The sequence below is a fragment of the Schistocerca serialis genome, chromosome 1, assembly GCF_023864345.2.
Source record: "Schistocerca serialis cubense isolate TAMUIC-IGC-003099 chromosome 1, iqSchSeri2.2, whole genome shotgun sequence".
Taxonomy (NCBI): domain Eukaryota; kingdom Metazoa; phylum Arthropoda; class Insecta; order Orthoptera; family Acrididae; genus Schistocerca; species Schistocerca serialis.
This window is the reverse complement of record NC_064638.1, coordinates 836,661,799-836,677,531: the sequence shown is the minus strand read 5'-3', so window position 1 is coordinate 836,677,531 and position 15,733 is coordinate 836,661,799. Positions and strand designations below refer to the sequence as shown.

Genomic DNA, 15,733 nt, shown 5'->3' with positions numbered 1-15,733 from the left:
TTGGTCACTTAATATTGCAACGGCATTACCTGTATGCTAGGTGTGTTGCATATCTATCGGACGTTACTCCATTTCAGCCGCTTAGTTCGTATATGTGATCAGTGTCTTACGGGATTCCACTAGAAACCAGAAGTGGTGAACAGTCTCGAAACTGACTGAGGATGTATACAGGGTGTGTAACCTATGGAACATTTTTATTCTACATAATTATCCTGCTGTCTGTTATTTAAAAATAAACATTATTTGTAGAAATTGTCAATATTTAATTCAGGCTTTACTCGAGAACTGTTTATTTGTAAACTAAAAAAGAGGGACGTTGCAGTTAAAAAAGCAAAAAAAAAAATAATAAATGTTTATCATATAGCGCTAGAAATCATTATTTCAACAACAAAAAAACATACCACAAAACAAAAGCACAAACATTGCTTGAATATTTCATTGAGCTTACATAAAATATACTATTATTCATAAACGACATTCACATTTATCAATAATAACAGGGAATGCGTGGCTTTGATCATGATGGAGATTTTATATCTGTGCTTGTCAACTGTACTACTATCAACAGTAATTGCTTTGGTCACGTAAAACTGCAGAAGTTACGCGATCAACTAATTTATATTACTTATGAAACCCGATTTATATTTTGTAAGGATATAAAATGCACAATGGACTAACGCTGAACAATGTACGTTATGATTATGTGCAAAAGAAACAAAAAACAAAGACAAGTCGTTGGCTCCCGGTTTGTCTCTCACACATTTATTTGTGTGTGTTTTCCTACCAATGCAACCAATACTAACGATAAACCTACAATGTACTACGTCATTTATGTAGTGTACAAAGGGCAACGAACCGTAGTTTTGGTCGGGCGCAACTCTAGTTAAGTGTGACGTGTGGCGCTTGTCGGCAGACTGCACGGGCTTCACGCTGCGGCCGGTGGCCGGCCTGCTGTCGTCGCGCGACTTCCTGGCCGGGCTGGCGTTCCGCGTCTTCCACTCGACGCAGTACATCCGGCACGCCAGCTGCCCGCTGTACACCCCCGAACCCGACGTGTGCCACGAGCTGCTCGGCCACGCGCCGCTCTTCGCAGACCCCGCGTTTGCGCAGTTCTCGCAGGAGATTGGCCTCGCCTCCCTCGGTGCACCTGACGACTACATCGAGAAGCTTGCAACAGTGAGTACTGTAGCTATCCCACTGGCGCCAAGTTTGGTATTCTGTGTGGGGCGGGCAAAACTATGGATTTACCAAAAATGCAACACATTACCATGGCTCGCCTCGTATGGTGTAGGAAAACCTTGGGCATTCAAAACCACTTCTAGTCGTCTTGCAATGGATAAATACAGGTCCTGTATGGCTTTCAAGAGATTTTTATTCCATTCTTCCTGCAAAATAGTGGTAAGCTCAATAAACTATGCTTTAGGTGGATAGGAATCACGCACTCTTTTCTCCAAAATATAGCATAAAGGCTCAATGATTTTGAGGTCTGGAGATTGTTGTGGCCATCGGAGATGCGACAATTCATCCTCGTGCTCACAAAACCAGTCCTGAGCGATGTGAGCTGTGTGAACAGGGCCCATGCCGTCTTGGAACACAGCAACACCGTTGAGAAACAAACATTTTACCATGAGATGGGCATGATCTGCCAAAATGCTCACGAAATCCTGGACAGTAATGCAGCCTTGCAGAATAACCGTTGGACCCATTGAATACCGTGATATGGCTACCAAAATCGTCACTGCGCTCCCGCCAAGTTCCGCTCCTCGTATGTAAACTTGACCAGAATCTGGGAAGAGTGTGAAACAGACTCGTCAGACCAATTATCATTCCTCCATTGCTCCATGTTCAGGTTTCACGGCTTTGACACCACGTTTTCCCACTTACAGGTATTTGAATCACTGGTGTGGGATTCTGGAATTCCAGCTTGTCCTGCAATTCACGCCTTATGGAGCTCCCTTCGTTTTAATCATACAATGTAGGCTTTCACGGCTAGTGTTGTCTTCAGTTGAAACTTCCGGGATGACAGGCCGTGGTCGATGTATAAAAGTTCCACCTAACGTTTCGTATCCATCTGCGGGACACATCTTCTGAGGCCGTCCGGCTACTGCCACTGAGGCTCCAGGTACTCTCGCATTTATAGAGCGCATAGAGGGCACCAGCATTCGTCACGTGATGCCGACGGTATTCCTATCTTTGGAAGGCGTCATCATTCTCGATTAAGAGTGATCGATTGTCATTCTGCTGGCGCAACATCGACATCAATATTTTCTCTAACTTTAAAACTTCTTCTTTTCTATTAAAATTGTTATGGTGTTTGTGAATCTCTATTGCTTCTATATACATGCGCACATGGTAATGGGATGTTCGTGCTAGAACGCTTGTCCCTTTGTTTTGTTTTGGTGTTGAATCAAGAATGCGACATTCAATTCTGCAGTGACTTTTGCACCTGTCGTCCTCTTATTTTTCGTCATAGTCCCCTTCAATGGTTTTCAGAAAGAGACAATTGGAAAAGAAAGTTTACATGCAAAAACAAATGAAAATGACCTGCTGTTAATTACTTTTGCGTTAAGTCAGAATATTGTGGTTAGCTCAACATCTTTCCCCCGCAAACAGATCCACAAAGGCACCTGGATTTCCCCAGATGGTGGCACCATCAATCAGATAAATCATCTGCTGATAGATGAGAGGCACAAGAAGTGTGTGATGGATGTGCGATCATACAGAGGAGCAGATGCAGACACAGACCACTTCCTAGTCAGCCAAATTACGTTTACAGCTGTGCTACAAAATGAAAAAGAACGTGGCCGAGAGACAGTTTGATATAGAGAAGCTTAAGGATCCAGAGATATGCCAGCAGTATAACATTAAAGTGTGTAACAAGTTTGAAGTATTGGCAACAGACCACGCTGATAATATAAGTGTTAACAAGCAATGGAAAGAGATAAGGACCTCTATAACTGAAGCAGCTGAAGAAATTCTAGGAGAGACAAAGCTAACAATGAAGAAGAAATGGTTCAATGAGACATGTGAACAAGCTGTGAAGGCAAGGAAGAGAGCAAGGGCAGTGTACATGCTGGATAGACAATGTGCGGTACAACAGGAAGCACTCAAGACCGTAAGAAGAGAAACAAATAGGATTCTGAGAACAAATAAAGTTCATGAACAATATGATTGATGAAACTGAAAAGGGAAATAAAACATCAGACAGCAGGAAAATTATTTCAGATGTTGAAACGTGAGGAATGGCCACAGAAACAAAGCTTTAGTTATTAATGGTAAGGATGGAAATATGCTAACAGACAAGAAAAAAAATTCTGAATAGGTTGAGAAAATATTTTGAAGAGCTGTTAAAAGCTGAAGATCCAAAGAGTGTCTTTCCATGTGAGAATAATACAGACTGTGAAGGAGAAGCCGCAAACATCTAAGTGATTCAACAAGATGTAGAAAGAGCAATGAGGAAACTAAAGAATAATAAGGCATCAGAGAGGATAGGATAACAGAACAGATGTTGAAGGCAGGAGGGGAAACTCTTCAGAAAGAGCTACGCTATCTCATAAAAGAAATATGGGAAGAAAAGGAAATCCCAGAAGAGTGGAAATCACCCGTCATTCTTCCACTGCGTAAAAAGACCAGTAATAGGAATTGTAACATCTACAGAGGCATTTCTCTCCTAGGTGAACCTTATAAAGTTCTATCTTTAATAGTACTTGAAAACCTTTAGCCATTTGCAAAAGATATTGTAGGAGAGTACCCGGCAGGCTTCCAGGAAGGACAGTCAACCACCAATCAAATATTCGCCATGAGGCAAATCTGGGAAAAGTGGTGGTAATTCAACCACCGATTACGGCTGACATTCGTGGACTTCTCAAAGGCTTATGACAGTATCCACAGATTAAGTATGTACAACTTCCTGAGAGAGCTTGGTATACCAATGAAGTTAATAAATATGGTCAAGGTGTGCACAGCAGAGACAATAGCCAAAGTCAAATACCAAGGGAGCTGTCCGAGGAATTCCATATCAGAACGGGTGTGAGACAAGGTGATGTTATTTCACCACTGTTATTCAATCTGGTCCTAGAGAAAGCAATCTGAGAAATTAAAAGAGAAAACAAAGGGGTGACGCTAAATGGTAGGACAGATTTATTGGGTTACGCAGACATTGCATTTCTAGCAGAATCAGAGGAAGAGACAGCAGAAACTGTAGAGGACCTACTGCAAAATGCAAGTAAGATCGGGTTACAGATTAATGCGGAAAAGATCGAGGTAATGGAGGTATCAAGAGAAGCCCCAATGACATCCAATTACAGGTGGGGATATGGAAATCTGCTAAAGTGGAAAATTTTAACTATCTCGGTACATGGTTCAACAGGCAAACTAATTTAAATCAATATATTGTGAAAGGGTCTAAAACTTATTTCAGTCTAAAGCAGATAATGTCATCCAAGAATCTGTCAATTAAGACCATACATAAAGCATACAATGTCGTGATAGTGCCAGTATTGTTTTATTGGACAGAAACCCTAAGCACAACAAAGAAGGATGCAGAAAACTTGCTGGTCTTCAAAAGAAAAATTATGAGAAGGATCTTTGGACCTGTCCAAGAATTATATGAGGTGATGAGGCAACCGAACATCGTTCAAAAACGGAAAGTGTGGAGAATAAGCTTGGCAGGCCACATTGCTAGGAGAACAGTTACCTCTCAGGCAAAAGGCATACTTATGGGAAAACCTGATGGTACCCATCCAATCATAAGATCCAGGAAGTGATAGGAGGATGAACTACAGAAAGACCTCTGCCAACGAGGAGTCTGTGACAACTGGATACAAAGTGCACAAGATCGCCATCTGTGGAGGAGCATTGTGAGGTCGGTGCATGATCTACAGGGTCCTCGATCACCAATTTGATGATGATGATGATGATGATGATGATGATGATGATGATGATAAAGAACAAGAATTAGATGAGGAAATTGTAAATAATGTATTTTAGAAAATTATTAAGTGGTTTTTTGCAAATGTACTCTCACTAAAGTTTGAGGAAAAACTGTACATAAAGTTCTGTATAGTAAATGGCATAACACCATCGGTAAATATAGACTTTGAACAGAAATCTGTTGTTAAGGCAGAATAGTCAAAATTTTTGGGTGTGTCCATTGATCAGAAATTGAATTAGAAGAAAATGATCTGCTGAAATGTTTGAGTTCATGTTCTTATGCTAGTAGGATTATTGCAAATTTTAGTGATAAACATACCAGTAAATTAGCACTATGCCTGTTTTAGTTCACTGCTTTCATATAGCATCATATTTTGGGTTAAATCTGACTGTGGGCACAGAAAGAGGTGAATTAGTTGCCACAAAAGCCTTTGGTCATTTACCAAATAGAATTAAGTCTGGCAGATAGCAAACCAGAATATGAAAACAAATTAAAAGAATTTGTGAATGACAACTCCTTCTACTTAATAGATGAATTTTTAGATATGAAGTAGTAATGATAAAAAAAAAATCATGTAAATAAACTTACATTAAACTGACATGTTCCATATCATTACAAAGTGTAGTATTCATGATCTACGGAATAAATATTAATGTAATGTAATACAGTCATCCTGAGCATTTTCCAGTTGAAAGGGGAATAGCGTATCAATTGTCATTTTGGCCTCACGATTGTGAAGCAGAAAGAATGGTGTGAAACCTGTAGTATCTTGCTTCACTGGGCATTATTGTATACATCTCTCTCTGTTCAACATTGACGTACATTGAGAGCACATCTGCCAACTCTTATTAAAGCAGTCTATGAGACCATTAATTTGTCAGTGGTAGACATTTCCCATGATGTGTATGATGTTGAAAAGTGAGATTACCTCTGATACTAGTCATGACAGTAAAGCTTTTTCACAATGTGGTCAGTGCAGACTATTCTCCATTGATTCCCATTTGTTGACTTCAGGAGAATCCCAAACAAGTTGTTACCAATTCAGTGGAATGGCACTGCTAAAGGTAGACTTGATACCAGATGTCCTTAAGGTAATTGTGGCACATGCTTTCATCACTGGCATTCCTAACAGTAACTCACATAGTGCACATCAGATCAGTAGTGATCAACAATATCTGCATCTGATTCTGTCTAGAGCCTTCATGAATTCAGATGACCAGACGTTGGAGCATCATGGATAAACTTCAGGATACCTCACTGTAAATGAGCTGGGATGACAAGCAAATATTTTCACCCTGCTGGATCATATTTCCTCTTGTACAAAATTCTGTTAATTAATTTGATTTCTCCTTTGGTCAGTTCTTCACTCTTCAAGGCTTCTGTGGTTGTCAGCAATGCTAGATCTTCTCTTTGTTCTATATATCATCTTTTAATGGTGCGACTACTGAGATTTTATCCATGCTGCTGGTTGGAGTGCTGTATAGTTTAATGGCGTTACTTTGAACTCATAGAGGCCATCAGGAGGTGTGAAGGCCGTGTTTGCCTAATGAGTGTCATCAACTTTGATTTACCAGTAGCATGTCTCCATGTCCATAGTTGAGAAATACTTTGCACCTCTCAAGAAGCCTAGGGTGTTATCAATGCATGGCAGTGAGTAGACATCTTTCTTTGTGATTTTGTTCAGTTGTTGGTGGCTTATGCAGAAATGCCAAGTGCCCTCCTTCTCCACAAGGACCACTGGAGAGGATCAAAGACTACCTAAGGTTCAATGATGTCATCTCACAGCATCTTCACCACTTACTCCCAGATGATCCATCATTCAGCGAGTGACACCATATTTGAGCAATGGCTAAAAGTGGGTGATCCCCAGTGATGGTAGGTGTTTTATCAAGAGCCATTTAGTCCATTCTTTCTCCACTCCAGATACGTAAGCATATGACAACTGGCCCAGATCTGCTAACACTCACTGAAACTGTTATTTGGTCAGGCTAGATCCCATTGGGAATTCAGTAGTAGCTTCCTCCCTTACGTTGTATGTAGTGGAAGTAGAGCATGATTCTTCATTGATGGCTAATGCCCATTCCAGACTGGTTTGACTGTCCCTGGTACATATACCTTTAGGGATAAGTTATGGCTGCTCATGACAATCAGTTCTCCTAGACAACCTACAGGGCTTATCCTCATCACTGGCAAGTAGATTTCTTTTGTGCCTATAAGAAACTTTTTGAAGTCAACAAAAGCTTCACAGTAAAATTGAACAAACTTTGTTATGCAAGCTTATTGAAATAGCTTCATCAGTCTGGAATTCTTATCTTCCACAATCTATACCTGCTTATGATGCTTACAAGAAGTCCCATTAAAGAATAATGTTGCGACTACATTCTGATAAAATAATAAATTCAAAGGGCTGTTTCCTGATGGGATATAGCTATGGCGTATTAAAGAGTGACCTCAACCAGGATACAGTGATAGTCTTAGACTTGCAGGTCAACTACATTCATCTGCAATTCACTGGCATGAATAGAACAATTGTGATGATTGATGTCTGGTGGGGATGTGAAAAACCGACCAGTTAAAATTTTTGGTTCTTAAATCAACACTTTTCAAAGACAGAGTAAGGTTTAGTCATAAAATTTCCATTGCTCTGAAACATTGCGTTATAACAGAAAATGGGTAAAGTACTAAGTGCTATTTTAATAACAATTTTGACAGAAATGAGCAACACATGGCATAAGAACTGGTACAGTATTGCTGAGACAATTATTTACCTATTACCATGTGTCATGGCCTATTAGGTGGTACGCATGTGTATGCAGTGAGCAAGACTTGCCCCATCTGGTTTATATCGTAATTTCTCACTGTCATTATCAGAAATTAGTTGTGGTACAGAATGCACCATTTCGAGTCTGGAAGTATTTAATGAAATGTGGTATCGAAGAAGAACACAGCTCCATTTGCTTTAAAACAATAAAAATGGGTGGAGCCACAAAATATTTGTGACATCATATAAGGAAAAACTTAAAACTTAACAATTCATTAATAATTTACAATAAAAATAGAAAGTAGCTGATCTGCTGCATGTGTCCACATAATATGCCTTTATCTGTTTGTAGGCCTTGAAAACAGAAAAATTAACATGAAAAACAGAATTTGTCAACCTCCATTTTCACTATTTAGCGGTGACTATCTGTAATGCCCAAACAGTGGTGTGATTATCAACTACAACATGATTTTTGAGCAGAGTTTCAAAAAGTTAGAATCAATAGGAGAATTCTGGTGATTTTTTGGTAGTTGCTGGCTGCAACTTGACTCTAAGTAAGCACAGCTTCCTCCTTTATAGAACGAGCATTTCAGCTCAACTTACTGATGTGTTTCTGATAGCCAAACAAAACAACCCTGGCATAAAACATGCATCCACATAAATTGCAGTGTATAGTTGGAGGAGTGCATGGTTGTAAGTGTTGGAGGTTTCTTGCTTGTCGCTTGGCCCCTTCGTGTCTGCAGTGTTCTTTTTCAAACAAGCTGAGAGCAGTGGATGTAGGGTTCCTCTGCAGTACATGGTCCACAGCACATTCTTCCCACGTTTTTATGTTTATGCCAGTCATCTTCATGATGTGTTTTATCTGGTCCTTGAAGCATTTGAGATGGACTCCACAAGGTCTACGGTCAGAGCAGAGTTCATTAATAAAGGATTGGCAGGGATGCCTTGTATCACTCATGTGATGAACATGCTTAATGTTCAAAATGTATCTGACTTTAACAATATTATGGAAAGGAAAGTTGCTACCCACTATATAGAGGAGATGCTGAATCACATATAGGCAAGATAAAAAGACTGTCACAATATAAGCTTTCGACCCACGAGGCCTGTGTATGAATAGTCCAAATATTGCATGGACAGCCCCAATTCTTTTATTAACATCTTGTTCACAGGTACAGCAGTTAGATAAGATGCTTCCAAGTTATGAAAAATGCTCATCCTGCTCAAGTGTTGTTTCTAGGATAGAGATATTGAACTCTAGGAGAGTTAATCCTGGGCACCTTGTGTTAGTGTACCTTCAATTTCCCACATTAATGGTAAGACCAAAGCAATCAAATGCAGTTTTAAAGCAGTTGACTGGCTGTTGTGATTCTGCCAATGTTAGAGCAGGAGATGTAGTGTCATCAGCATACTGTAGCTCTCTTTTAGTGTTCAACTGCTAATCACTTTATGAAAGAAGCATCAAATGGTGGATGGACTAAGTTTTCTTTTATTTCACTGTTTAATTTAATGCTTTAATTTCATGTGTCTTGAAACTGAGTTAGTCAAAATTTTTCAATCTTTGTTCCATTTCTATGTGTATTACGGGAAATAATAGGAATAAAAAACCAAAAATCATTTATTTCAGAAACCAGTTATTTTGAGTGATTTTAACAGTCAGGTAAAACTGGTACTGAAAAAAACCAATATAACTGAAAACTGGTTGTTTCAATGATAACTGCCATTCCTAATGTGTGGTGGCATAGTAATGGTTGAAAACTATTATTCTTTCTCTGTAGTAACATACAACTTGCCCAAGGTGTCACAGTGGACACTTAGCATTCTGTTTTATTTTCTCAGTGTGCTAGCACCATTTGATAATTTCCTTTCTTGTTGTGACAGCCTTTACCAGAGGAACTTAGCACACATCTTCTGTGATTCTATTTATCAAGTGTGAGATTTTGTCAGCTTCTGTCATATCTGGATTCACCATGTGGCACAGAGACAACATTCTGTATGTAAGACTATATCATTTGCCCATGTTCTTCAATTATTCTTCTGTTAAGTGAATGCTACTGACTGTCACCAAATGTTTTCCTCAGGTCAATCTAGAATTTGTCCAACCTATTGAGCTTCTCTTAATTGTTCTAAAATCAATGCAGTCTGTACCATCACAGTAAAAGTACACATTTGCCAAACACGTCATGTCATCCAACATGTTGTATTTGATGACTCAGTCAAATCCTTTCAGCCATTTCACAGTGTTCTGACCACTGTCTCTGACAGATGGCTGATGTGCAGCTGACTTACTGCTGTTTTGGAATCCACTAGTTTCTTGAATATATGAACCTTGGGAATGAGGCGCTGCTTGTATTCATGTTCTTGTCCATACAGGTGACGGCTGCTATGTTGCTTAATTGGAGCATCAGTGACATAGATGTCATGAAGTTTCCTAGTGTCTCCGCCAAATAATGTCATACCATAAAAACAATCAAATCCGAATATGAAGGCAGAGTCATCAATGAAATACAACACTTGGCACTGAAAGCTTGTTTATTACTGCCACCAATGTACTGCCAGAACAGAACTGAACCGATTCATGGCTGGTGCTGCAATTTATCCAAACATTAAATATTCCAGAAAGCTGTTGTTTATACAAATATCAAATATTCCAGAACATACAAACACTGCTAAAACAGGAATTTTAGAGAACCTTCAAGAATTAGTAAATACTTAATGACAAATAACTGTGGATGAATGAGTTTGAATTACCAACCCACAGCATGCCAGCTAGCAATAATAACTGTTAACTGTACAGCAGTGCAACTCATGGTGATTTCATCAACATTGTTACTGTAGGTGACTTGAAGGGGCCTGAGATACATGAGTATATGAAACCCTCTCACCACTTCAGTGCACTAATACTTTCAGAATAATATCAGTCAACTTACCTGTTTGTTTGTACAGGGCATTAGTAGCTGTTGTATCAAAAGTTTCTTAATGCTTGTACTGGATATGTAACCACTGAAAAGCATTTTTCTGCATCATGATACACATTTCATTTTATTCACCAAAATCATCACTAGAGGTAGTGTTTTCTCATCTGTTTCTTGCTTACAATGATATGATGTCCGCATGCACATTTCATTAGAATTTTCCTCTTTGACACTGTTGCTGTACATAAAAGATAAAAGAAAATGGGAGAAGATAAATGGCACACAATGTAACAGAATATAGTTGACAATGGTGGCGAGCCATTCACATAGCCCCATTCCCTGCCTCACCCCTCACAGAATTTCATCTTACCCACATACTGTATTTTTGTGAGCTGACTGGACTGATTCCAGTTGCTACTAACCAATATTACAGTCATAGAATACTAAGTTCTTATACTTCTTGAAGAGCACAATTTTACATTTCTACAGATTCAATGAAAGTTGCCAATTTTTGCACCATTTTGGAATCTTATTAACATCTGACAATATTTTTGCAACTGTTTTCTTCAGATTGCACTTCATTATAAATAACAGCAGTATCTACAAAATGTCTGAGGTTACTATTGATATAGCGTGCTAGGTCATTAACATAGAGGGAGTTTCAGCACACCACTGACTGACTTTGAGAAATAATAGGTCACATAAAGATGATCATCTTTTGTAAAGCAACAAGTTCATTTCAGTCCATCATTTATGAGATAAGGCATGTTCATAATGCATACTGCCACCTAGTAACATGCTGCACAGGTCCTAGTGAGTTGTTCTGTGGAGTCACATCAGTCCTGTCACTCAGATTTCAATGTATCTTCAGTGGCATACATCTTATTAGTACTGAATTCATGTTTTATGCTATTAGAACTGAATGAAACTTGGAGTATGGATTTTATCAGTTCACTGTCAACATTTTGTGATATTCTGAAGTGAGGGAAAGTGGAAGAACAGCTCTTTGTTTCTAAGAAAGATGATGCCATTACAGGAGACACTCCACCATAGTGTTATTTCTACAGTACATGGACTCTTATGAGAAACAAGGAGTTTTCATCCTCAGCATGTTGGTTGTGCTAGATGGGAAAACAACAGATTTTGAGGGTGAAGTGATCTGTAGATTCAGCAAAGAATCTTCAAGCAGCACATGTGCTATAGTCGTGCTATGGGAACAGGGCATGCATCTGTTTGGAGGTTACTGCAGGAGTTCAGTCTACATGCATACTATCTTCACTCACATTGTTGTAGTTTGTGCAGTGGTTCAGGCACAAAGAATGAATGATGCTGCCTTCCACACACATTTTATTTACAGCTGATGCCTTCTTCACACATGATGGGTATTCTAACAGCACGGACAACCACATCTGCGACTATGAGAACCCACATATGCACATGTGGATGCTGTTAGATTGCACCAACAAAGATTCTCCACAAACATGTTGGTGGGAATTGTGGATAATCATCTTCTAGGAACTTTAATACTGCCACCTAGAGTAACTGGAGCAGCTTACTCACAGTAACTGCAGACCACACTTCCAGAACTGCTGGACAACCTACTGCTTGCTGCATGCAGAGATCTCTGGTTACAGCATGATGGAGCCCCAGCATACTTCAGTGTGTGAGCACAACTGAACTGTCAATTTTTGGGAACAGTGCATAGGACAAGGGGGCTTGTTGTGTGGCCAGTTCATTAACCTGACGTGATGGCCCCTTGACTACTTTCTTTGCAGACATGTCAAGAGTATGGTTTACACTACTCCAATTGCCACTATAGTGTAGGTGATACCCAAAAACACTGATGCATTCCACCAAATCAGATAGAATCTTGATGTGCTCTCCAAAGTTGGAATGATATTGAGATGTATGGAGGCTTAGGGCAGATTGTTTGAACCACTCATATAAATCACTGTCAGAACAAGCCCAACAATAATAAATGGTAATTTTTATGCAACTGTATTTATTCATTATTATAATCTTAAGGATGTGCTTAAGACTGTGAGCCCCCCGCCCCCTTCCCTCTGATGTTCCTCAATAAAAAAAAGATTTTTTTCTCTGTGTAACCTATAATTTCTCAAAGTTTGTCGGTGAGGTCCTAAACACCGTATAAAATTTGAAGGGCAAGGATTCAAATACATCTACCTGAGGAATGCCTGAAATTAATTAGATATCTGTTGATGACTCTCCATCCAAGATAACAGACATTGAAATTTTTATAGTTTGCATCAGCCAGTTTAAATATTACAAATCCCCATGCAGTGATATTATGAACACAATAAATAAATTTCAGCTAAAAATATCTAATTTCCAGAATTTGTTTTCTGACTTATCTGCTGTTCTCTTTTGATTTTTACTTATACTTTAGTATTTCTGAAAGTGTTCTGGGCAAACGCTGTATCCATGATTGATATGGGGTTGTGTTGGTCTATTCATATCTGCTTAGTTTTCACACCCTTAAAAGCAGTCACAAATCTGCTAAAGGTAACTAGAACTGTTGCATGCAGTATCATGGCAGCATGTATATTTCATGAACAAACTGCTTCTGCTGTAAGCAATTGTGGAAGAAAAATGAAACTTCTTGAAAGATGGTAGAAGGTGTAAAAGAAGATTGTTACCTCTAACAGAAATGCTGCTGCCATGAAACTGAGTGTCGACATTAAGGTCAGTCTAAAAATCTTAATAACAATGAAAAAAATACCAGAGGAACCAGGTAAATGAAACATTCAGAGTAGTGTTGATGCTACAAAAGTTGTAAATTAGGTGAACACAATGAAATCGCTTCAGTTGTGCAAAACCCTGTAGTGTTCAACAGCGGATACATCGAAGTGGACAAATGGTTCCACTTTGACAGCATTCACTATCACAAGATCCACATACATGTGAAGAGCCGCAGGAGACTTGCACTATAGGTGCTGTATTCTTGTAACAGTGAAACTTGGTTCAGGATCTGTAATCGTCCAAATGGCCATGTCGTGTTTTTAAATATGTTCTATGATCATACTGAAATGAGAATTTAAGTGCTAAGATTTTCATCAATACTTGGGTGTTACGGCTCTTAACATGCTTGTGAAAAGCCACAGTTGCATATCAGTAAAATAACAAAACTTTACAGGTCAAACAAAGTAATAGAAGCAAAAACTGTTGTGATTTTTTTTGTCACTAATATGACCCTGCATAAAGTAACTGTATGTGTAATGCATTTCTGTATGACAAGGTCAGTAATGGTTAAAGAGGGAGGAGAGGGAGCAACAAGCAAAAGAATCCAAAGCATTTAGACTTTACTAGCACTATGTAGTTTTTAGTTCACAGGATGTGTAATTTAGTTATAAATCATGCTGACAATAGTAGTAATCACATTTCATAGCTGCTGTCCATCCTATCTCCTCTATACAGTATTATTTTTTCTATGTTTCAAAATTTTCATTTAAGGATTAAGAAGTTTACATTATTTTCTGGACAGACAATACTATTTTTACACCATATACATCAACAGAATGTTTGTTTGCATAGCAGTTATAACCCCAAATGCTGCTTTGTGAAAACTGCAGCGTTATATGACAAAATGTATATGATGATGATGATGATGATATGCCTTTGTTATATTTGACTGTTTGATCAAAATGTCTGTATGTTCCAACATATAATGGTGAATTCCTTCTTTGCCTGAAATCGCCCAATATTATATATTTCACTTTCTATAGAAATGAGCATATAGAAGTTTTATGACTGACTTTATCATTAGTGAAACAGACTTCCACAAGTGATAACTGACACACTGCTATAGAACTAGTGTGATATTCCTGTCTTGTGATGCATAAGGTGTTAAACTACTGCCCTATGTCATATCAGGAGAGAGGGGCAGTGGGGCAGACCAGCACATGTAATGAGTTACCTCGAAGACTTGTTGAATCTAAACAGTATTCCTTTATTTTTTTGTTTTAGTGTTTCTGGTTCACTGTTGAATTTGGTCTGTGCCGTCAAGACGGTCATCTAAAAGCTTATGGTGCTGGTTTGCTCTCTTCCTTTGGAGAGCTGAAGTACAGCCTGAGTGGAAAACCAGAGCTAAGACCATTTGAACCATCAAAGACTGCAGAACAGAAATATCCTATAACAGAGTATCAACCTGTCTACTTTGTTGCAGAAAGTTTTGAAGATGCAAAGGAAAAAATGATGTGAGTAAAATAAAATATTCATTGTTAAATTTATAATTACTGGCCACTATTTAACATCAGAAGGTGAAACTCTGAGTACTGCCTCTGAGTACTGCTGATAGAAACACATAAAATTATGCTATATTTTTCTACTAGAAATATTGGGAATTCCCTGATCCAGGAATTCTGACTAATAATTTTATAGTTTCCTAGATCAAATTTTCCTTCTGATCCATGTATATAGAATTTAATATATTTTCTAGTTACCTATTGTAACACTACTTTTTTTCCCCAGAAAATATGCTCATACAATTCCACGTCCATTTGGAGTGCGCTACAATCCATACACGCAAAGCATTGAAATACTGGATTCAAAGCCACAGATCCAAACTCTGGTGGACAATATTAATGAAGAAATGCAGATTCTAATGGATGCACTGCGAAAATTATAAAGCAGCAAACATAGTTCCTGATCTGTATCATACCAAAGCTATAATATGTAGATAGGTGTGTTAATATTATCACGCAAAGATCGTACATTAAGCATCAGGTTAATTTACAAGTTAATTGTAAAAGTGTTACCTCTATGTCATGAATACATCACTATTTTGTAAATACTCACTGCTCATTTCTAATTAAAGATTTTTTTACAATTTTTGTCTTATTTATATTTTTTTCTGATACAGTTCCTCAAATCGGTGCTTTAGATAACACACCAAATTAAATTAAGTCCAGACATTTCACAGAGAACACTGTAGCTTACCACACATGAAGTAATCACAAGGAAGGAGAGAAGACTTCATTTCTACAACTGCCTTCAAATGCTGTGCTTACCATCCTTTTACCCATAGTGTTTGGCCCATAACTGTCAGTAATCTGCCTATGAATTTTGACCATTTCCACATCTTTTGCACACACAAAATGTGGTTAA

The 15,733-nt window shown here is 38.4% G+C and overlaps 1 protein-coding gene across 1 annotated transcript in view; it reads left to right on the top strand.

Annotated features, from left to right (window-relative positions):
- Window positions 1–15,455, top strand: part of LOC126484998 (protein henna) — a 103,318-nt gene extending 87,863 nt beyond the window's left edge. Inside the window, exons 7-9 of the mRNA XM_050108605.1 lie at window positions 914–1,176; window positions 14,594–14,823; window positions 15,098–15,455. Of these exons, the coding sequence (XP_049964562.1) occupies window positions 914–1,176; window positions 14,594–14,823; window positions 15,098–15,254 (650 nt within the window). The 3' untranslated portion in view covers window positions 15,255–15,455. The remainder of the gene's footprint in view (window positions 1–913; window positions 1,177–14,593; window positions 14,824–15,097) is intronic.
- Window positions 15,456–15,733: the final 278 nt, after the last annotated feature.